At 44.8% G+C, this 23,698-nt stretch overlaps 1 protein-coding gene across 2 annotated transcripts; it reads left to right on the top strand.

Annotated features, from left to right (window-relative positions):
* The first annotated feature begins 1,538 nt into the window (after positions 1-1,538).
* Positions 1,539-12,441, top strand: bub1 (BUB1 mitotic checkpoint serine/threonine kinase). 2 transcript variants are annotated; one of them, XM_029677162.2, is made up of 24 exons: positions 1,539-1,762; positions 2,067-2,126; positions 2,339-2,677; positions 2,818-2,861; positions 2,942-3,021; positions 3,115-3,161; positions 3,264-3,448; positions 3,679-3,812; positions 3,920-4,060; positions 4,268-4,488; positions 4,687-4,733; positions 4,823-4,942; positions 7,935-8,045; positions 8,251-8,335; positions 8,443-8,518; positions 8,656-8,824; positions 9,069-9,138; positions 9,298-10,163; positions 10,266-10,366; positions 10,556-10,717; positions 11,002-11,159; positions 11,304-11,481; positions 11,584-11,690; positions 11,869-12,441. In XM_029677162.2, exons 1-24 carry the CDS (start codon positions 1,740-1,742, stop codon positions 12,062-12,064), a joined length of 3,720 nt encoding a protein of 1,239 aa, XP_029533022.1. In that variant the 5' UTR covers positions 1,539-1,739; the 3' UTR covers positions 12,065-12,441. The 2 variants fall into 2 exon arrangements, with proteins under 2 accessions (XP_029533022.1, XP_029533021.1); XM_029677161.2 differs by having other exon boundaries at positions 3,920-4,488.
* Positions 12,442-23,698: the final 11,257 nt, after the last annotated feature.

Genomic DNA, 23,698 nt, shown 5'->3' with positions numbered 1-23,698 from the left:
TTCTCTCCAAAACTCTTGAACGTGCCGTCCTTGGCCAGCTCTCCCGCTATCTCTCTCAGAATGACCTTCTTGATCCAAATCAGTCAGGTTTCAAGACTAGTCATTCAACTGAGACTGCTTTCTCTGTATCACGGAGGCGCTCCGCACTGCTAAAGCTAACTCTCTCTCCTCTGCTCTCATCCTTCTAGACCTATCGGCTGCCTTCGATTTGAACCATCAGATCCTCCTCTCCACCCTCTCCGAATCTCCGGCGCGGCCCACGGCGTCTGATTGGTGGCGTGGCGAGAATCCGCTCCACACCACGTGCTCACCACTGGTGTCCCCAGGGCTGTTCTAGGCCCTCTCCTATTCTCGCTATACACCAAGTCACTTGGCTCTGTCATAACCTCACATGGTCTCTCCTATCATTGCTATGCAGACGACACACAATTAATCTTCTCCTTTCCCCCTTCTGATGACCAGGTGGCGAATCGCATCTCTGCATGTCTGGCAGACATATCCGTGTGGATGACGGATCACCACCTCAAGCTGAACCTCGGCAAGACGGAGCTGCTCTTCCTCCCGGGGAAGGACTGCCCGTTCCATGATCTCGCCATCACACAACTCCATTGTGTCCTCCTCCCAGAGCGCTAAGAACCTTGGCGTGATCCTGGACAACACCCTGTCGTTTCAACTAACATCAAGTACTTGTGGTTCATGCTCTACAACATCCGCAGAGTACGACCCTGCCTCACATGCGCAGGTCCTAATCCAGGCACTTGTCATCTCCCGTCTGGATTACTGCAACTCGCTGTTGGCTGGGCTCCCTGCCTGTGCCATTAAACCCCTACAACTCATCCAGAACGCCGCAGCCCGTCTGGTGTTCAACCTTCCCAAGTTCTCTCACGTCACCCCGCTCCTCCGCTCCCTCCACTGGCTTCCAGTTGAAGCTCGCATCCGCTACAAGACCATGGTGCTTGCCTGTGAGGGGAACGGCACCTCAGTACCTCCAGGCTCTGATCAGCCCTACACCCAAACAAGGGCACTACTGAGGAAGTACAGTTCCCGCTCAGCCCAGTCAAAACTGTTGGTGGAACAAACTCCCTCACGACGCCAGGACAGCGGAGTCAATCACCACCTTCCGGAGACACCTGAAACCCCACCTCTTTAAGGAATACCTAGGATAGGATAAAGTAATCCCTCTCACCCCCCCCTCCCCCTGAAAAGATTTAGATGCACTACTGTTCCACTGGAGGTCATAAGGTGAATGCACCAATTTGTAAGTCGCTCTGGATAAGAGCGTCTGCTAAATGACTTAAATGTAAATGTAATAGTCGAATTCATCAAACGATTCAAAATTGCAGATTCAGGCATTAGCGAAGGTATCACGTAGGTGAATAGCTTTTTTTTTCACCCAGCCAATGAAATTGCGTTTACTCGCCCCAAAGGCGCTGATTGGATGCATTCATTTATGATGCTGTTTTTTGACGTATCAGCTAGGCGCGGAATTTGAAATACCCTACCAGCAAAGTCCGTTCTTATTATAGCTCAATGGCAAAGGCAGTTTCACAGTACTCTGTGACACCAGCCATGCTAACGACACAGATAGAATAAGCCACCAGTGTCTTTGCTGGCGACGTGAATGCAATACTTGGTATTTAGTTACTGAATGAATCTAACTTAGATTTGCGCGTAATTGCTCATATTTGTGTTGTTGGAATTTGGAGTGGGAACCGCCAGTCTGCTGTTCAGTCCACACCATGAATATCGGTTCACATTTACAGTAAGTTCGGTAGCTAGCTAGCTAACTTCTTTTATTTCCCCCCCACCCAGCTAACGTTAATCCTGATTCCTTGCTAGCCAACTAATGTTACGTAACTATTTCCTAGATTCCTACTTGGTGAATAATACAATATTTGATACTAGAGTTTCTTTGCTGATACAACTTGCAGTAATAACGTTACTTTGTTTTGATTGACATAAACATATCGTCATCCATGCTAGAAGTTAGCTAGCTACAGTTCAGCAGAAGAGAAAGGGGTTCAAACTGCTGTTAAGTTTTTAAATCAAATTCATTTGTTTTACAGGAGCTTTGAGGAAAGTTTGAGCAACTATACTGGAGATGACCCCCTAGATCCATGGGACAGGTACTGTAACTTGTGCATGCGTTTTATTCCATTATTATCTTCATAGAGGGGGCCACCAACAAAAGTAAACAATTAAGTGTTATGCATCTGCCATTGATGGGATATTTTTGCATGCAAATCTCACCTGGTTTGGGAGCAACAACTTTCTTTTTGTGTGTGTGAATATTTATTGGTGTGTAAATTAGCTTTACCATACTTTTACATTATTTCAGATTTATTGAATATCTAGAGAAGAGATTACCTGCTGAAGACGCCAAGGGGATGTCTCTTGTGCTAGATCGTCTAGTACAAAGATTTCTCCAAGAGGAGCGCTACTCCAATGACATCCGATACGTAAACTACTGCATCAAATGTGCAAGTTATTATGATGAGCCCATCAAACTGTACAGTCACATATACAGTAAGGGTATTGGCACCAGAGCTGCAGTCCTTTATGTGGCGTGGGCTCAACAGTTTGAGCAGCAGGGCCTGCTTCAACAGGCTGACGCCGTCTACCAGAGAGCCATGGAGAACCAAGCTGAGCCAGCTGACACTGTCCTTCAGCAATACAGGTAACCTCCAACACTTAAGTTAGAATGCAAATTATTGCATTTGAATTACATGTCAAAATTAAGGACTCTATTGACTGAAACTGATTAAGTTATCCTTTCCATGTTGTGTTTATTGTTGATACATCTAAATGTATTCACAGGAGGTTCCAAACCAGCTCTTCTAGAGGTGGGACAGGGGCATCAGGTGAGACTGTTTTCTTCCTTGTGGACTGGTTCTTTGACTAACGTATCCACAATCTAACCTGAATTTGTTTATGAAAACAGAAGGTGTACGGAATCCTCTTCAGACTTCTCACTTGGTAAATCAGCTGCAATCCCACAGAGAGCCTGGCCCACAGTACAAGGTGAGTTACCACATTTCAGATGTGATCAGAATCATTTCTCATGTTTGTTCATAGAAAGTGATCAACAGAGAAATGTAAATGTTTCTGCCACAGGACCCCGAAGGTCTGTCCCAATTCCCTGCAGACAGAACAGTTCGCATGTAAGTCTTTATAATGTAATAACAAAATGTTTTAGTGTGTAATATATATATTTTTTTATAGAAAAGTTAATTGTATTCCCTAATGAAACGACTCTCCCGCAGAATCTCCCGGTCTGAAAATGTGGTGGTAAATAAACCCAATCAAGGACTGGCTGTAAACTTGCAAACAGTGTCAATGTACCATACTGAAGACCTCATCTGCGAAGGGTCTGAACTTTGCTTCGAGGAGGTCCGAGCCAGACGATACTTTGTGAGATGCAAGCAAGTGGAGAAGCAGAGAGAGTTTGGTAGGATCATATGACTTTCTAACGCAGCGCTGTTGCAGCCCACTCCTCTAACAGTAGAAATGCACGGCTGTATTTTATAGTGTAGTCAGACATCAATATGAACTGGCCACATGACATCCTTTACAGACACGCTTTATCTAAATCAAATGCACCAACAGCTGAGTGTGTGCCTCACTACCACACTGCCAACTGTCAGTTTTGACCAATGTTTGTTTGTGTTTTATTACTAGAGGAACGTCAGAGGTTGGCTAGAGAGCAGGAGGAGGAAGTGATAAGGATGAACCAACTGCTGGAGGAGCTGGAGAGTAACCTCGGTGTGAGCTCTACAGTCCAGGGAAGCTCAGCCATTGCTCCACCAGTGCAGGTAAAAGGAATCCGCATGGCTCCTTAACTTCAGTTGTTTCTATTGTCATGGTTCCCATATAATTTGTAGGACCCTTTTTTAAATGTGGCATGCACTTCTGTTTTCAGGCATCCTGCACACCTGCAACAGGACTGAATCCTGGGTTTCTACAACAGTCCTTTAGGCACCCTCCACTCTCAAACAACCTTGGAGTCAAATCCACTCCAGGATTGAGACTGAATAGTGGACAGGACCCCAGAAAAGGCACGGTGAGGGAACCTGAGGCCCACTCTCAGCGCGTCAGTCTCAGGGTTCCCATCACAGACACCCTGCTCTCACAGATGTCCTCTCCCCCATCTGGACAGGTCGAAGAGGAAAACACCTCCCATAGCTGCTCCTTTCACCTGCCAAAAGCACCAATGGGTGACTTGCGTCAATGTACAGAAGCACCTAAATCATCTGCAGTTGCTCCACAGGCATATTCTCTACAGGCCTCTCTGGATCAACCCCAACCAGGACAACACCCTAAGCCTATTGGATTGTCATTTGGATCAGCCCCACAGAAGCCAGCAGCCTATGAATCTGAGTTGCAGCACGGGGGAGATCCTCTCCAGGATGTTCGCTCCCAGTCCCAACTCGGTGGCTCAGTGAACTACCTCAGCAGCAGCTTCCAGCAGCACAATGGCAGAGATTCCCAGTAAGTGATAATGAGGCATCATGTATCTAGATTAGTCCTGGTTTCAGATGTGTCATTATTGACAACCCAAATTTCATTGTGTTTCTAGCCTATTTAGCTCTGGCAGGGCGAGACACCTCAGAGATGTAGGTAATGAATTTGTTTTTAATTATTTAGCCTTTTGTCATCTAAGCTAATCGTTTCCCTTTGTTTTTACAGTGAGGTGTCTGTCAGTGAAGCTACTGAGTCGGAGGTGAAATTAGATGGTAAGTAAAATATCATAATCTGGGCCCTTTATTCTCCTCATTAGTTTTCATATGTGATTTAAAACGTTTAACCTCACTCTCTCTGTCAGTGTCACAGGGAGGGACTGGGAACCTGTCCCATATCACTCCTAACACCTCTTTGGGACTGGTGCAAGCCACCCCGTCCAGGGTTCTCCCATCCCCAACAGTCAACACACGGGAGGCACTTGGTGAGTTGGGTACTCAACTCTTTTCATTTACTGAAATGAAGGCATTTCTTCATACATGTATTGGTCAATCAGTCATAGTGTGTTGTGTTCAGATATTGGTGATTTCAATTCAAAGGCAGAACAAAACAAATTGGTGCTCAAATCAATCACTTCCATTGTGCTGTCTGCTACACTCAATCCCTTTTTTGGTGGAGATATTCAAATGTATTACCATACATGTGTATGATAAAGGCAGTACAACCAATGGAGATTTAGCATAGAGATCCTATTAAATTACTAGAGGGGCTATGTCATGAACCTGAATAAAAGTTCCAGAATGGGGTGAAAATGGCAGCCATATTGGTCAGGGAGGAATGAATGGCAGTACAGTGATGATCCTGGTTTTACTTATGCAGGAAAATAAAAGTAAGGCATGTGATACAGTGTGTTTGGAAAGTATTTAGACCTCTTGCCCTTTTCCACATTTTGTTACGTTACAGCCTTACTCTAAAATGGATTAAATAATTTCTTCCTCTCATCAATCTACGCATAATACCCCATAATGACAAAGTGAAAACAGGTTTTTAAAAATTTTAGCAAATGTATTACAATTTAAAAACAGAAGTACCTTATTTACATAAGTACTCAGACCCTTTGTTATGAGACTTGAAAATGAGCTCAGGTGCATCCTGTTTCCATTGATCATCCTTGAGATGTTTCTACAACTTGGAGTCCACCTGTGGTAAATTGAATTGATTGGACATGATTTGGAAAGGCACACACCTGTCTATATAAGGTCCCACAGTTGACCGTGCATGTCAGAGCAAAAACAAAGCCATGGGTTCAAAGGAATGGTCTGTAGAGCTCCAAGACAGGATTGTCGAGGCACAGATCTGGGGAAGGGTACCAAAAACATTCTGCAGCATTGAAGGTCCCCTAGAACACAGTGGCCTCCATTATTCTAAAATTAAAGAAGTTTGGTACCACCAATACTCTTCCTAGAGCTGGTCGCCCGGCCAAACTGAGCAATTGGGAGAGAAGGGCGTTGATTTGTGAGGTGACTAAGAACCCGATGGTTACTCTGAAAGAGCTCCAGACATCCTCTGTGGAGATGGGAGAACATTCCAGAAGGATAACCATCTCTGCAGCACTCCACCAATCTGGCCTTTATGGTAGAGGGGCCAGACAGAAGCCACTCCTCCATAAAAGGCACTGACAGCCTGCTTGGAGTATGCCAAAAGGCACCTAAAGGACTCTGACCATGAGAGACAAGATGTTCTGGTCTGATGAAACTTTGGCCTGAATGCAAAGCATCATGTCTTGAAACCTGGCACCATCCCTACGATGAAGCATGGTGGTGGCAGCAACATGCTGTGGGGATGTTTTTCAGCGGCAGGGACTGGGAGACAACTGAGGATGTAGGGAAAGATGAACGGAGCAAAGTACAGAGATTCTTCTTTAAATTATTGTTTTTCACCCCTTTTTTTCCTCCCCAATTTCGTTGTATCCAATTGGTAGTAGTTACAGTCTTGTCTCATCGATGCAACTCCCGTACGGACTCGGGAGAGGCGAAGGTCGAGAGCCATGCGTCCTCTGAAACCCAACCTAGCCGCACTGCTTCTTGACACAATGCCCATCCAACCTGGAAGCCAGCCACACCAATGTGTCGGAGGAAACACCGTACACCTGGCGACCGTGTCTGCGTGCACTGTGCCCGGCTCGCCACAGGAGTCACTAGTGCGCGATGAGCCAAGGATATCCCTGCCGGCCAAACCCTCCCCTAACCTGGACGATACTGGGCCAATTGTGCGCCGCCCCATGGGTCTCCCGGTCGCGGCCGGCTGCAACAGAGCCTGGACTCTAACCCAGAATCTCTAGTGGCACAGCTAGCACTGCGATGCAGTGCCTTAGACCACTGCGCCACTCGGGAGAGTGTCAGCTAGCACTGCGATGAGATTCTTGATGAAAACCTGTTCCAGAGCGTTCAGGCTGGGGTGAAGGTTCACCTTCCAACAGGACAACGACCCTAACGGCCCGGACTTGAACCCGATCGAACATGTCTGGAGAGACCTGAAAATAGCTCTGCGGCGACACTCCCCATCCAACCTGACAGAGCGTGACAGGATCTGCAGAGAAGAATGGGAGAAACTCTCCATATGAAGGTGTGCCAAGCTTGTTGCGTCGTACCCAAGAAGACTCGAGGCTGTAATCGCTGCCAAAGGTGCTTTTACAAAGTACTGTGTAAAGGGTCTGAATACTTATGGAAATGTGATATTTCAGTATTTTATTACATTTCTAAGAACCTGTTTTTGCTTTGTCATTATGGGCTATTGTGTGTAGATTGATGAGGGGGAAAGAACTATTTAATACATTTTAGAATGAGGCTGTAACATCACAAAATGTGGAAAAGGTCAAGGAGTCTGAATACTTTCCGAATGCACTATATATCAGAAATTGTGTAATGGAATTGTCAACCTAAAATATTGTCGTATAATTATACATAGTTTATACAGGTTTTATACACTTTCTGTATAAATAGCCGTTAAAATATATGGAAACGGACCATAAATATTTAAGATTTTGTTTTCTTGGAAAGCTGTGAGTGCTATTGTATGATAGAATATCAGTAGTCGTTGCATTTACAACATGTCTAAGTCCTATCAGCAACTTATTTCAGCCAGTATATGGATAATGGCTGTGGATTGACTATATTGTTTGAATGGGATGTTGGCATATTGGCAGTTAATTAGAAAAATGGATGGAATTATTCCTGTAAAACTAGCTGGCTAGCTACAGTAGCTAACAAACATGCAGTTCAGATGATAAATGATTCAAATTCATTATTTTACACTATCTTATCACAGCACTGGCAAACCATGGTTTACCAATTCCCTGACCAAAATGGCTGACCTTTGTCATCCCATCCATAAGATGGTTCATATCCATTCTAGAATTCTAATTCCTAATTATATGGTCCTTTTAGTATCTCACCTCTCTTTACCTTCCCATCCAGATGCGATCATGGACATGTTCCAGGCTCCAACCCTCATGCAGGAGGAACAGTTCCCCAGCATGTCAATGCATCAGGCTGAGAAAAGCTTTGATGCTGCCTACCAGAGAATGGGTAATTCAATTCCCCCTTTGATTGTAACTTCTCAACTTTTTGTTTGTCTGTAGGTTAAATCAAAAGTGTATTTACAATTGCAAGACACTTTACAGTAAAACAATAAAATAGAAATGCATAATGGCAGGTTGTCCTTTTTTGATTTTACATTGTGGTTAAATGTCTTTTTTTCCCCTCTTTAATTATTATTTTTTGTTATTTAAAGGAGGCGCCTCTTTGTTCAGCAAGCCCCCCAATGCAGTGCCTTTCGCAATTTTTCAGGATGAGAACGAAAACAAGGAGAACTGCAGGTGAAGCATGCAGTTCTTCTCCTGCATCCCATTTTCTTTGCTATCTCCTTTAATTCTCAAAGTAAATTATGAACACTGCTTTATGGTGCTTTTCCTGCTCCATTTAGTGCTACTATGGTGAACAAGGCTAAGCCACCAAGGGCCCTAGCTGAAATCTCTGTATCTAAAAGAGAGAAACAAGACGTAAGTGCAAAATTACATGGTGACATACTCATTTCCATGTAGCAAGGACTTAATGAAAGAATATGGTTGGGTTATGTTATTAAGTTGTGTACACAATGCAAACCTTTAACGTTTCGTGTGTATGTGTGTTTGCTCAGGAATCTCCTTCGGAATTGATACCAGATGAAAGCACTATGTGGGGAGCACGCTACAACTCCCTGGCCACCTGCCCCAACAGCACCAGAGACTTTTCCCTGTCGGCCCACCTGGTCTCAACGCCCTTCCAAAACAAAGCTCCTTCCTCCTGGAACTTTGAGCAGGACCAAGGTAGCCCTCTATCTGAGCTCATGCATAGGATGCATGCATCCCAATTACCACCATAGGGCTCTGGTCAAAAGTAATGCACTACATAGGGAATAGGGTGCCATTTGGGATGCAACCATAAGCAGTTCAGAAATCAAATGCCCTCACCTGGTAAAAGGTGTCTGTTGTTCAGAACAACAATGTGGTCTAAAGCAAGTACTTGACCTTTTTTGGCTGACTTTTTATTTTATTTTTCTCCTCCCTCTAGAAAATGATCACCCCAGAGGCTTTAGTGGTCCAGAAGAGGGCCCTTTCCTGCGACAGCCCACTAAACTCAGGTACCTACTGGTAACCGGATATTGTAGACTACCAGTAACTGCAGTATACTGTACATTTTCACTCGAATGCTCGTTGGTCAATGTTTTTGAAGTGTAGTCAAAGTGTTTGGGTCAAACGCCTCCATGGTGGAGATAATGAGTTTGTTTCCCCTCCCTCAGCCCTATCATAGAGCAGAGCCCACCTGATGGGATATCTGAGACCGGCGCTGAGTGCTCTATGAGGGTGCAGGGCTTTGCTGAGCAGGGCACTATCGTGGGGGAAGGGCTAGCCCTGGCCCAGCGAAGCCTGGCTACGTGCTCCATGACTGAGGTACAGCATCATGCCCCGGCCGCACTGTCCTTCAGAGACCAGACTGCCCCCCTGGCTCATACTGAGGGGGCAGGGGCCAAAAGCCCTCCTCCCAAGGCCTCTAAACCAGACTGGGATGTCTATGTGAGCCCAGAGCAGTCTTTAAAGCCAGCCTGTCCTCTCTCACTGCGTGTACCTGCGGAAGAGGTATCCCTTTCAAAGAGCCAGATGGATGCCTTCAAATCCAACTTTGATGTTTCAACTAGTCCAGAGAAAGCCCCAACACCTGCTTTCGATATCCTAATGAGCCCGGAGTGTGCACCCAAGCCAGACTGGTTAGTGGTAAAAAGCCCAGAGGTTGGGGTTGAACTCGACTTGGATGCCTTCATGAGTCCCTGTCAGGGTCAGAGAACAGATGGCTTCCCTCTGAAGACCATGGACATCCCTATGAGTCCCGAACCATCAAAGTTTGGCTCGGATGTTACCATGAGTCCAGTCCATCTGTCATCAAGGTTCAGAATGGATATTCCTATGAGTCCAGCTCCAGAGGTGAGGTACAGCATGGATATTCCTATGAGCCCAGACCAAGGGTCAGAGCTGTTCTCCGACCCCTGGGATGATGAGCTGATCTCTTCCCTGCTCTCCAAACTGCCCATGCCACTCACCTCCCAGCCAAACTTCATCACCTGGCGGTGCAAAGTCCCCAGCATCGCACCCAAGATCACCATCAAGATGGGTAAGAAAGTCTTGGTGTGTTTACTGGCTGTGACTTTTTTTTAAATCACCCTATTTCTTTAAAAAAATTACATCTAAAAATCACTTTGACTGTCATACATAGGTGAAGGCTCCTTACGGGTTGACTGCGTCCTCGGACAGGGTGCCTTTGCCACGGTCTACCAGGCAACTGACCTGACAACCTCAGAGAAGATGATTTTAAAGGTAGGAATATTAACTTAAACTTGGTAACTCCCCTGACCTTTCATGAATTGATTGGTGACTGTTTTGGTGCTGCCATAAGTAAAGCCTGATAACATGACTGCTTTATAGTGACCATATCCCCACAATTCATGCACTCCTATTGAATGCTTTATTATCCATTCTTGTGTGTATCTTGATCTGTACATGTAGGTGCAGAAACCAGCCAATCCATGGGAGTTTTACATCAACACTCAGCTGAATGATCGACTGCAGCCGAGCGTGCGTCACCTCTTCACCAACATCCACTCTGCCCACTTCTTTCAGAACGGCAGCGTGCTATTGGGCGAGCTCCACAACTGTGGCACCCTACTGGTGGGTAGTAAACCCCTCTTCATCACCCACCATATTTTATCAATCAATTGAACATCAGGGCTACATCTGTGTGCACTTCCCTTCGCTGATTTGAAAGGAAATGACTGGTATTAAAAATATGATGGAAACTCCCTGTAGCCCATGTCTCTACCGATCCAATGCTTTTAGATATGTGGGAAGTAATGAACAAGTTTACACTAAAGGAGAAAGGAGATTGGGATGCACCCAAAGATGCCACACTGGGGCACTAAATGGAGTTAAAGATGTTTATTATTCCCCTCCAGAACGCTGTGAACCTGTACAAAAACCTGACTGACAAGGTGATGCCCCAGCCTCTGGTGATTTACTTCACTGTCTGCATGCTGCACATGGTGGAACAGCTGCACAGCATCCACATCGTTCACGCTGACATCAAACCAGACAACTTCCTGCTGGGAGAGAGGTAGGGATGGCTCCTTACTGGTGCTTATGCCTCTCGGATGTGTTTTTGTTTTCCCTGTAGTCATTTCTAGTAATGGGTGGATGCAGTACTCTACCAGGGCTTACCAGTGGCTCTTCACTGTGCTAATTGTCTGTTGTGTTTTAGGTTCCTGGAGAACAAGTCTTTTGACCCAGATAACCTGTATCATGGCCTTGCCCTGATTGACCTGGGTCAGAGCATTGACATGACTCTGTTCCCAGAGGGCACTTCGTTCACTGCCAAGTGTATGACCTCAGGCTTCCAGTGTACAGAGATGAGGAGTGGGAGACCATGGAACTACCAGGTAAAGTGTGTCTGTCGGTGGCAAGTGCGTGTCCTGTAGTGATATGGGTGGATGTCCGATACGACCTGCTGAGAATATTAACTACGTTTCTTTGTGTTTTAGACCGACTACTTTGGAATAGCGGGAACTGTGTACTGCATGATTTTTGGAACATACATGCAAGTAACACAGGAGGGTGGTGTGTGGAAGACAAATGCAGTATTTAGAAGGTAATCCTTGAGTAGGTGTGCTAATGGCTTTTATGGTTTTACTACTTTTTGTTGCTCTGAGTAATCGCTTGAATATTTTTGTTTGTGTTTTGAAAATATCTCCCCCTTTTTGACCTGAAATATTTCCAGCATAGTTCAAATTCACACTACTTTCTCCTTCCCTCTCTCTCTTCTCCAGAAATCCCCACAGTGATCTGTGGACAGAGTTCTTCCACACTCTGCTGAATGTGCCTGACTGCAACTCCCTGCCCTGCCTGCGGAGCCTGCGCAGTAGACTGAGCACCGTGCTCCAACAGAACTACAGCAACAAGCTGCCGTCGATGAAGACCCGCCTGGTCATCCAGCTGTTAGAAAGCCGGTCGGCACGAAGATAGAACTCCCAGAGAACCTTGATACTCCTGGGTGCTGTTCAGTAGGTATAAAATGAAAGTGGTCCGACACGGAGTGGAACAAGGAGATGCTGTGTGAACTTGTCCACTAAGAAACATTTGTTTTTGTGTTTCGTATCAAAACGTTGTCAACACGAGCCTAATGTACACAACCCTGGATGATGGGTATTACTGCCATGTCTCATCTCTACTCCATTTGTAAATACAAAAGATTTACCTTGAATTGGGTCTTGAATAACCTTTTTATGCATTGTCTATCTCTTTGTCCATTTGTAAATGACATAAATAGGGAGATTGATGTTGGAGATGTTATGGTGTATTTTAATTTGTAAATAATTAAAAACCTTTTCAGTCTGCCTAGAGTAGTCATGGTCATGGCCTCTTGTTTGGCTTTCAGTTGGGTCCCAACAGAGATCATTGGGGTGCTGTCCGCATTTCTGATGCTTCTGGGTGAGCACGTGCAGTGGGACTACTTGGGAATTAAAACATTTGTATTGTCCCGTAGATTATTTGGATATGGTCGTCTTTCTGCTCTGTATGCGTTGGCCTACCTATTGTATTACATTGACATAGTGGGCTGCCTATGGGTGGGCAGAGAATGACGTGGCTGTTCTATTTTCAAGGAATGTAACTTTTTTAAATGATTACACCACAGGAGGTTGGTGACACTTTAAATGGGGAGAACAGGCTCGTGGTAATGACTAGAGCAGAATCAGTGGAATGGTATCAAATACCCCAAACATATGGTTTCCATGTGTTTGATGCCATTCCATTAGCTCAGTTCCAGCCATTATTATGAACCGTCATCCCCACAGCAGCATCCACTGGATTACACTATAGTTTACTACAGTCTAAATATATATTGATAGAGGGCGCTCAACCAACGTGAGCCAAGTGCAATCAACATTGAAAACGCGAGCGCCAGCTACGAGCGAGCATCGCGTCTTTTAATTAACTATTGATTACCCATTTGTCTACCTGCAAATCGTCCTCCTAAAATGTAGGCTATATCCTATATGCACTTTCTCTTGAGCTAAATAGTACATGTGTCCGCTTCCATCATTCTTGCTTCAAATTCCGTAGCCATACGTGCGAGATTAGGTGCGGTCTCACAGAGTAGGCTAGAACGGGACAGTTATTTTCAAGGAAATGTTCTTCCCAAATATGATTAGGCTGTAACTTACCACGTTTCCTATAAATACATATTGATCACCTATATATTTCTCCGTCTTAAAATCTTCCCACCTCTAAAAGGTAGACTATAAAAATAGCTCAAAAGGAAGTGCGTGTCTCCCCAACTCTGCTCTCTTCAAACGACATCTAGCATATTGGCTAATATAGCCCAGTAATACCCATGGTCTAATATCATGGGCCACGTGAGAATCTGTTCATTTAACCTATGTAAGTTATTGTTGCGCATTTTTATATGGCGCACAATTGCTGGGACCATGGCTAGAAAGTGAGCTGCGTCACGTACGCTTAAAATAACATTGCGGAACAGTGGTTGGCTTTGGGACCCGTTTTTTGCGATTGCGGATGCCGTATGAAAAGATGCGGAGTGGAATGAAGAAATGTGTCCAGCACAGACATCTAAATCCAATTTTAATGCAGGATGATGTCACTAGGCGTCGCGCTTGTTCATAAAGCTAAGCAACGTGCTATAGATTTAGTGTGTAATTTTAAATCCGGTATTTGATATTTCGCTAAATACTAATACAGCATATGTGTGTGTGTACAGTAAACCGAGTATTTCACAGGCCATTTTACCAGTCATTTTCCTGAGACTACAGTAGAAGGTAAATGAAGGCAAGGCAATTATTAGTGATGTTTCCATACATTAATCCTATCTGGATCTAGCTGTGTATGATTATAGATTGGTTAATGCACCAGCAGTATACAGCAATCAGATAGTTGTTTTCATCCTGAAGACAGAGCTAGAATGCATTCTGAGTCAATTCTATTTCCATGATCTAGACTGAGAGAACATAACAGATCAAAACAAACGAAGCAGGTTAATGAAGCTTGTATTCTGTGTTTTAGGCTATCAAAAGAAACTCCAAGATTTTAGTGAAGTGAAGATTTTCACTAGATGTTATCCACACTGTATACCTGAATCTGGACATGTATTATAGTGCATTACATAATTGAAGATTAGGAGGAAGTGATATATGAAATGACCAGTTACTAGCCTGGATCCAAACCACATTTTTCAACTGGAGCAATTCAGTTTCAAGTCATACCAAATATTATTTTAAACAGCACCGATGCCTCTGCTTGGCACTTGGCATTAAGGAAATGGATTGTTTTGATAAGCCCCTTTTGGCAGACTAGCGTCCTGTCCTGGGGTTGTACTGGTGCATCAAACTGTCTCCTGCTACAGAACCAGGAGATAAGGCTTTCTTACAATTTAGTTTGGATCCAGGCCACATACTTAGTTACCACAATCTGTACCCCTACCGTACAGTTCCCTCAGAAGTGCCTCTAGCTTTGCCACTGACTGTCCCATTGCCAGCCAGACTGTTTGACTCCCACTTACAGTTCTGGTCTCCCTCTGATGCCCTCTGCTCTCTGCATGCTTAATGAGATTCTTTGTTGTGTTTGGTCACAGGGTCTGAGTTCCAAATATCAACCTAATTTCCCTGTTGGCCCTGGTTAAAAGTAGTGCACCATAGAGTGAACGGGGTGCCATTTGGGACGTATACAGCATTGTCAATTATGTCACTATCTGAAGCCTGGGAGATGAAAAGAGAGATGAGCGCAGCAGTGACGTGCTGCTCTTGGTATTGCTGCTAATTAAATCTCCAGGCAGCTGGAAAGGTGATGCTGCAACAGACCTGCCTTTTAGGGCGGACGCTGGAGTAAACCTCTCAAGGGGGTTGATGATAAAAAGGTGCCTCGATCGTTTCCCCCCCCCCCCCCCCCCCCTTTTCCATCCCCTCAGGTGTGAGTGATGCCAGAGAACATCAGAACAGGTGGTTCTCAATACACTTCTGAGAAAGCACACTTTGAAAGTGACCCTCGTTTATAAATATCGGATATTGTGCCGTGGCTCACGGTGGGGTGTTTTACATACATTATCATGACCTGCTCTGCATAACATTGTCCATCCAGCGGGACAAAGAGCAGAAAGGCAAAAGCCATTTGTTTGTTGAATAGATCTACTGTAGACGCGCAAGGACAAAGGGTCGGGTGCGACTGATAATTTGAAATGCATCCAAAAACTCGAGAGAAGATAATTATCCGGTATATTCAAGCCACTGTGCTGACACCTTGTAATGAGAACCTAGCCACCCTAGCGAATGGGGGGCATTTACACATAGCAAAAACCTCATAACGTTGAATATTCATCAAGGGCAATGACTTTTTAATTTGGTGTGTTCCATTGTGTGAGATATTAAATGTCACAAACTGAAAATGTCATTTATAATTGTGTGGTGGCTTTAATAGGCAGCCTTGTGTGAGACTTAAGCCACAGGTAGCAGAAGAGAGATGGGTCATGCCTTGCTGGCTGCCCTTAGTGGAATTATTACTTCCCATTCTAACGGCATTAAGACGAACTACAACGGTGTTGATTAATGAGCGGTTTCTGAGGGATTTGGGATTCCTACATGTTTTCGTCCAATGCACCATAGCATGTGCCTTGGTTCTGAGGGCCAGGAGCCAGCTGAAGTACCTCCCCACGGTCTGCTGTGGTCACCTCAGAGCAGAGTAGTGAATCATAGTGACACTCCTGAGAGGTCATTTGATGTTAAAGTGTCCTTTGGTTTGATGCTATGTGACTCTCTACCTTGGCCACAGCCAGTACACTTAAGAAAAGAGCCACTGACATGAGAGATGTGGCTGAGCCATGAAAAACCTCACCAAGGTAACCAATTATCAAGAAGTCTCCTTGCTTTTGTTTCCCCAAGGTCTCTCTGTTCAATGTCGTTTGCAGGATCACAGAGAATGGTGTCATTCACAGGAGAATGGTGTCATTCACAGGAGAATGAAAGCAACTTTATTCGAGACCGTTTCCCCTGTACTGATGATGTGCTCATGATATCATTCTGACCACAGAGCTGTACCCCTGAGTGCAGGCAGGGGGTATCGATATTATATATCTCATTCACTTCGGAAAAGAGAGAAACATCAGTATCCATCCTGGCAACGTTGCATCTATCATTTTGCCACCAGGAGGATATCTACATAGAATTCTACTCAGAGACCCCATAGACACTCAGAATGTACAACTGACGATTTGACACAATGGTTTTGATACAGCTGATATTTTTGCGATATAACAGTTTTACACAACCATTGTACGTTGCGATTTATTTTTGTGCCGAATAACTCCATTGTATCACAAGTGACTATTGTGCCAACTGTGTGGTACATCAGTTCTGTATACGGGCTGTAGAGAGAGGTGTGATCTCCTTCCTGTACATTAGGTTCAGCGTTTTCAAAGGTATCTCTGGGTCCCAGTCCAACACTATATTTCACCCACAGCGACCAACTCTGTTGTTTCCTTCTCAGCCACAGCTGTCTGCTAGAAACTGTGTGCAGGGCTGTTTACTAAGCTCATCATTATTGTCTTTCTCATCAAAATCAGATTAGGGAGCACTGCATAATACATTGAAACATGGTATGTGTCACATCTGTTGAAATGCGTATCTGAGAAGAACGCTCTTCTGGAATAGCCTGGCATATGATGAATAAGTCTGCGCCCCCAAGTGGCACCCTATTCCCTATGTAGTGCACTATTTTTGACCAAGAGCACAGGGCTCTTGTCAATCATTTTGCACTATGTAGGGAATAGGGTGTCATTTGGGACACATGAGTTTCCATGCATGGCACAGGTGGCTCAGAATTGCAGGTTGTGCTCCTTTCTCTATTTATTGTGACCTTTTTACTATCGCTGACACCTGGGTTTTGGGAGTCTCATTAGCATAAATATATTAATAGCAAGAGAGCACAGTGGGGATGTAAATGTTAGCTGTCAAAAGATGATGCAGCACACAGTTAGTGAGACAAACACCCTCTGCCCCCCCCTCCTGTCCTCTCATTCCCAGTCTGCTGGAGCATGTGACAGGACTCCAGGGAGAGAGCCATAGCACTGTTCCTGCATCAGCCTCATCAAGGCACTGTCTTCTAAATCTGATCTGTTGTCTTTGTTGGAGGCTGAGTAACAAGGTCCTACTCCTTGATTTGGAGACTCTGGGCCCATCCTGAATTGCACCCTATTCCCTACATAGTGCACTACTTTTGACTGGTCAATAGTAGCTGTTTATAGTAACACTCCAGCTAAAGTGGTCAGGTATAATTTAGCACGTATCCTTCTCTTTGTTCTGGTATTGTTCCATGTGCACTAAATATATATACTTGTGTGTGACAGGGTGTGGGAGTATAGCTCTATCTGTCTGCTCTCACTGTCTCCAAGGTAGTGTCGCTTTGTTCTGACATTAGGAGGAATCCGCAAGCATAGACTGAAACATAACACAGGGGAATGAACTGGTCTGTTTACATCCATAAAGATAGACCTGCACCTGTCATTCCAATGGGCTCACTGGACAAACAGGTGACTGGGAAAAGAGCTGATTGGGCTAACGGCTCTGCGATGGAAATGGAAAGCGGCAGTAGACCTTCTAGAGGCGCCACCTCAGACCAAAATAGCTCAACGTGTCAGTTTGTCACTGTAAAGTGCATTATAGCATCAATATCCCTGCTATTTCATCTCCAGTCAGCTGTGTTTGCTTGTGTCTATGTGGCCATCTAAGACTCAGTTTTGACTGTGTATTTTAAACTATGCATGTTGTATTTAAAACAAACCGAAATGAATAAGCCCAAATTAATATTCATCAGGAACAGACACATACTCTACTCAGAGTATCCCGAGTGGCGCAGCGGTCTAAGGCACTACATCTCAGTGCAAGAGGCATCACTACAGTCCCTGGTTTGAATCCAGGCTGTATCACATCCGCCCGTGATTGGGAGTCCCATAGGGCAGCGCACAATTTGCCCAGTGTCGTCTGGGGTAGGCCATCATTGTAAATAAGAATTTGTTCTTAACTGACTTGCCTAGTTAAATAAAATAAAATTTAAAAACATTTTTTTTTTAAATGGAACAAAGTCAAATAATGTGAAATGCAAAACTCTGTATTTGGTAGAAAGAATACATTCTATTCATTTCTGGATATATCTTTAGCTAAAATATGCAGGAAATGAGAGGAGGCCTAATCAAAGGAGGCAGCAGGAGCCCTCTGGACCTCAGTGCTGGATGATGCTGCCGCAGATTTACATGATGCTGCAGCATCTTCCCACCTTGACTGTGGCTGAGCCAGGCTTCACATTGTACTGCTGTGGAGCCTGCAGTGTCTTTCTCTCCCTGGCACCTTGTTCCAAACCATTCACTAGCACCAGCTGTTTAATGAGGGCAGGGTAGGGATGTGAGACGGTGGTGCCGGTCGAGGTCTCTAGGGCCAGGCTGTGAGAGCTTTGCGAGAGGGCCGAGGCGGTTGTCACTCCCTGGGTGTGGGTCGAAGGGGTTGTCACTCCCGGTCTCTGAAGGTGCTCCATGTGTTTCATGATCAGGTTGTCCGCCAGGTGCCTCAGCTCCCCCTGGTCCATGAATGATACCTTATCCCTCTGTCTGAGTGGGGCGGGGCATTTCGGAACAACAGTGAAGGCTTTCGCCACCTGGGTGGGCTTCCTGGTTGGCTGGCTAGTTGTCCAGGCAAGGGCGGAGTGGTATGACTGGGCAACAATGCCGGGGAAGTGTTTGAGCTTTACCTCCATACACTTACTCCTCATCTTCTTCTCCAGCCATTGTCTCTCTGGGGTCAAGGTTATCGCAGGGGAGGGCTGGTTCAGAGTGGCTCTGGTCTGGGTCGGTTTAGTAGCATGAGTGTCGGCTGGCTGGAGCATGGTGCTGATGGTGGTAGTCTTTTCCACAGTTCTGGTGGCTGGTGAAATGTCCTTTGCTGCAGCTACAGCAGTAGCCTTCTGCTCCCCCGCTGGCTTGGTAGTCTTGTTCTTCAACCTGAACTCTGTGTTGAGGTGCACTCGTCCAGAGAACACTGCCCGGCGGTCAGTCATGTTGCCCATGATTTTCCAGTTGTCTTTGCTGCAGGAGGTGGGGGGCTGCAGGGGCGTGAGGTCGCCCACGTACCTGGTGACCAGCTTGGGGAAGCCCCAGAGGCGCTGGCTCTGCTTGCGGCGGACGTGGGACTCCAGCTTCTCCCGGACCTCCTGGGAAATTAAGGGGATCTTGGCACCCTGAGCGTACATCATAATGAGTTTACCCTCCGCCCCTAGAAACTGGCATGGAGCCTGGGAGTGAGGTGGAGGGTTTACACCCTGTGGGAAGAAGGCTGGAATGCTGACAGTTTTCCTAATGATCTCGGATCCTTTCTTAGCCTGAGAGGTGGTTGAGGTGTTGGAGTGGGTGGTAGTGGTGGACGTTGGGGGGGAGGTTGAGCTCGTGGTGCCTCCTCCCTTCAGCCTCTCGGCGAGCAGCCACCTAACGATTGAGATCATCAGCACAGCAATCCTCCAGCGATTGCGGGCCACCTTAGATTATAGTTTGGATTCGATTAGTTTTATTGTCTTCCGAGTATATGTTACTTTTCACAGACTTGTACATTTAGACGAACACCTAACCAACAACTCATCACCCAGACATTTTAACAGTAGTGGTTGTGTCTCAAATGGCACCCTATTTCCTTTATTTGTACACTGTGTAGGAAATAGGGTCCCATTGGGGACGCAGATTAACAGTACATTTCTACAGACCTTCTGCGTCACGTTGAGTTCCAGGCGTCTGCTGTGCCAGCGGTGCAGGAGGGGTGGGTCTGCTTTCCTCGGCACTACCTCAAACAGCTGTCTCACCGTCAGAATCTGTCTCACAGTCGGAGTCTTGGAGTGGTCTGGAGTGGTCTTGGAATGGTCTGGAGTGGTCTTGGACCAGTTTGTATGGTCTGTGAGGTCAGCAGCTCTGTCTTTGCAGTCAGGGAACATGACAGTAGAAGGAGCTGCCACAGGACTAGTCACAGAGTCCTCTTTGGTCTCCATCAAAGTCCAGTTTTGCCTCCAACCAGTAGCAGCAGGCTGATGAGGGTTGGGCTGGTATTCAAGGGGCGGAGGGGAGTCAGAAGGAGACACGTACCTAGAGGAGCTGCAGGAGGAGCTACGGGAGGAGAGAGTGGAGCCATGGTAACTGTCCTCATCATCCCCACCTCCTGGTAGCTGGAGGCAGGGAGTGGCCTTTGAGCTAGGACTACCCACTGGGCTAGGATTAACTGGAGGGAAGGGACTATCTTGACCATCTGGCCTACAGCCTTTCGGGTATTTAAACCTGTCAGGTGGAGGCTGTTTCTTACAGGTTTGGCATGTGCTGCCATCACTAGATCTAGAGGATACAGAAGATCTAGAATGTGATCTAGAAGATGATCTTGAGCAGCATGAGTCAGAGCATGACTTGGATTCAGAGCAGCAGTCCAGGTCCATCTCAGAGGTGAGGTCCTCTATCTCTGACTTCTTCATGTCCAGAAGTTCCTCCAGTTGTTTGAGGTATCTGTAGTTGAGCTGCACTCCCTCTGTGAACTTAGTGACCAGCTCTCTGCAAGAGAAAATACAAGACTGGGTTTAGATTGAGTTCAGAGCTATTCATTTTCAGGATTCTTTTTTTTCTTACCCACATGAAAGATCCCTTTGAAATACACAATGAATTATGAAGGATGAAACTTACGGGTCAATCTCCCCGAAGACATCATCCTGTGAAGAGAAAAATACATGGGTGTATAAGATAAGGATTTTGAAATATACATTCTAGTTGTAGTGCCTGCATTTATACGGAGAGCTGTGGTCTTCTAGTGGTAGTCACTCCGCAGTGCTAAAAGGACAGCGTAACTGCAGCTATAGTTCTCGTGTTTGTGGGCATGGAACAGTTTGTGGGAAGTTTGTGACAGCCTGGCTGAAAGTCCCGCGTCAAACACCATTACACAAAGAAGTAAAGTCTACTGGCGGCGCGCACTTACATCGTTTTTACGCAGATGGATAGCCCAGAACAGGAGCAAGAGGAGAATCAGGAAAAGGTTGAGCCCGATGACACGATCTGAGCCGAACTCATCTGATGTTTGCAGGAGCTGGGCCACACGGAGGCCCAGGTATTCTGCTGAAGTGGTAAACATGTTAAGTTCTTCAGTCCGACATCGTCATGATCACTCTGATATGAAAGATACGCGTCCGCTTCGATCCACTGCTGTTATGGTGATTGCGCGCTCTTTTACCAATGGAAAACGTGGGGTTGAAGCAACGTTACTGCTCTGTCCGGTACACTGAAGGTTTCTATCGGACGGTTACAGGTAGTTGTGGGCCACATAAGTAGCAGGTGCGCGCAACGCTATTATGACGCAAGTTTGATGTTCGCATAGAATGAGGAATTAGAATACAATTGAATATACCGATTTGAATATGATCTCTATGACGTGTAGTGCGTTACGCAATCAAAGTAAACAGTAGACGGGTATCCCAACGCATCCTGAATCGAGAACTCTATGGCCCAATATGCCTCAAAGAGAAACTCCCGTATACTGTGTCCCTTTATACGCCACTCTAATGTACCCTATGGACAATGTATTTCATAGGCTATTTCTGTTTGCACTTTTGGTAGACCTACCTATTGTGTTTGAAAATTCCACAAAAGAAAGCAAAACATCCTCAATTTAGAATTTAAAAAATTCCAGCGTGGGTTTTGCTAGTCTACGCAGTCTGATTTGGAATATTTGAATAGTCTATGAGCCAGTGGGATCGGTTGGGTTTACTTGGGTTAACCATGTCTAATAGGGATTCTCCTGGAGGTTTATGTCCCTAGAGTTGGAAAATGTGGGATAGCATTGCAGCAATGACAGCTTTCTGTGTGTTTATCACTCTTCCTTTCATCCTTCCACCCCATTCACTTTTCCATATGAATGTAACCCTATGACAACAACAAAAATGTCAGTATACAACAAGTTATTGCTCAAGTGTAGCCTACCCTTGACTTTAATCATATATCATTGGAAAGCGTAGATCAGCTATCCATCAGAAAAAAAATTGTAATGTAAAATTCGAATCAAATCCAATTGTATTAATCACGAACAGTTAACAAGCAGGTATAATAGGTGTAGTAAAATGCTTACTTGTGAGCTCCCTCAACAGTACAGTACAATATCAATAATAATCAAAAGTCAAATAAAAAATCTAAAGTAAGACGGTAGTATGCATAGTAATTCAACTGTACACAATAAGATATATACAGTACAAATGAGTGAAATTTCAACTGACTGTATTTGTAAGTATAAAGTGGATAGTATCTTGGTTGTGTAGTTGTATAAACAGTATATAAGTAGAGCATCAAATCAAATGTTTTGTCACATGTACCGAATGAGATGAGATGCTAATTTACAAGCCCCTTAACCAACAATGCAGTTAAAGAAATAGAGTTAAGAAAATATTTACTAAATAAACTAAAGCAAAAATAAAGTTGATTTTATTTTTATTTTTTTATAAAAAGCAACACAAGAGAATTACATAATAATCAATGTGTGGGGGTACAGGAGCATTGAATGGAGTAGCAGCGTTGACTGTGTGTTTACTTGTGTGTGAGGGATATATGTGTGGAGAGTCAGTGGAAATAGTCTCTATAAGGTGCAGGTCTGTGCAAGAAGACGGCTACGGTTATCTGTTGAACAGTCTGGTGGCCGGATGCTAGAGGCTGTCTCAGAGCCTGTTGGCTCAATCAGGGGCATCATGCACTCCAAAAACCGGAGGGGGCACAAAGTATGTGAGGATGGCTGGGGGCTGATCCAGGGGGGCAAGGGCCCCCGATTGTAAATTGGGTAATTTAGCTTTGTTCAAACACCTGAAACAGCTTTTTCCTGCAATCTAGAGACATAATCATTATTCTTAATTCAAAAATATGTCTAATTTTCTGCATATCTAAGCATGCCTCTTCAGCTGTCTGTATCCTCCTGACTGATTATTTTATTTTCAAAACTAAATATGCTTATCTCAACAACAAAAAATGCTATAAATACATCTGGGTAAAAGATTGAAAGGAATGTGAGTCTTATTCAGTACATTTAGTTATTGCCTGCTTTTCTAAAGGCTACCAACCTTGCCAGCAAGCATGCCAGATAATATGCAGATGCTGTATCTTAATTTGATCATCCTGTTGTTGCAGGAAAATAAAACTTGTATAGTATTCAAGGTTTAAAAAGGCTTCTAAAGTTTGTCATTTCCACTTAAAAATATCACACTTGATTTTCACTAATCAAAAATGTATCAACCCTTATTATAATCTACATAATAATCCACATTTCCTGTTGTTGCAGGATTATTTCCCTGCTGTAGCACACTGGCTCAAATTAAGATCCTACATCTGTAGTTAGACAAGCCACCTTCTCTAACTTGATAGCTAATTATGAGGTTGGGAGATAGGTTCCCATTCTGGGCTAGCTAAAGCCAACTTCATAAATATGCTAGGTGTCTCGTAGTATTAGCGAGAACCAAACAAAACCAACAACAACAACAACAAAAAGATCAAAACTGTCAAGATTATTGCCCTGCCCCTGGAAGATGGAGTAACAGTTTTGGTGCTCCTCA

Source organism: Oncorhynchus nerka, linkage group LG13, assembly GCF_034236695.1.
Source record: "Oncorhynchus nerka isolate Pitt River linkage group LG13, Oner_Uvic_2.0, whole genome shotgun sequence".
In the NCBI taxonomy this organism is placed as follows: domain Eukaryota; kingdom Metazoa; phylum Chordata; class Actinopteri; order Salmoniformes; family Salmonidae; genus Oncorhynchus; species Oncorhynchus nerka.
The sequence above is the reverse complement of the archived record's forward strand: the minus strand, read 5'-3'. Positions and strand labels throughout refer to the sequence as shown.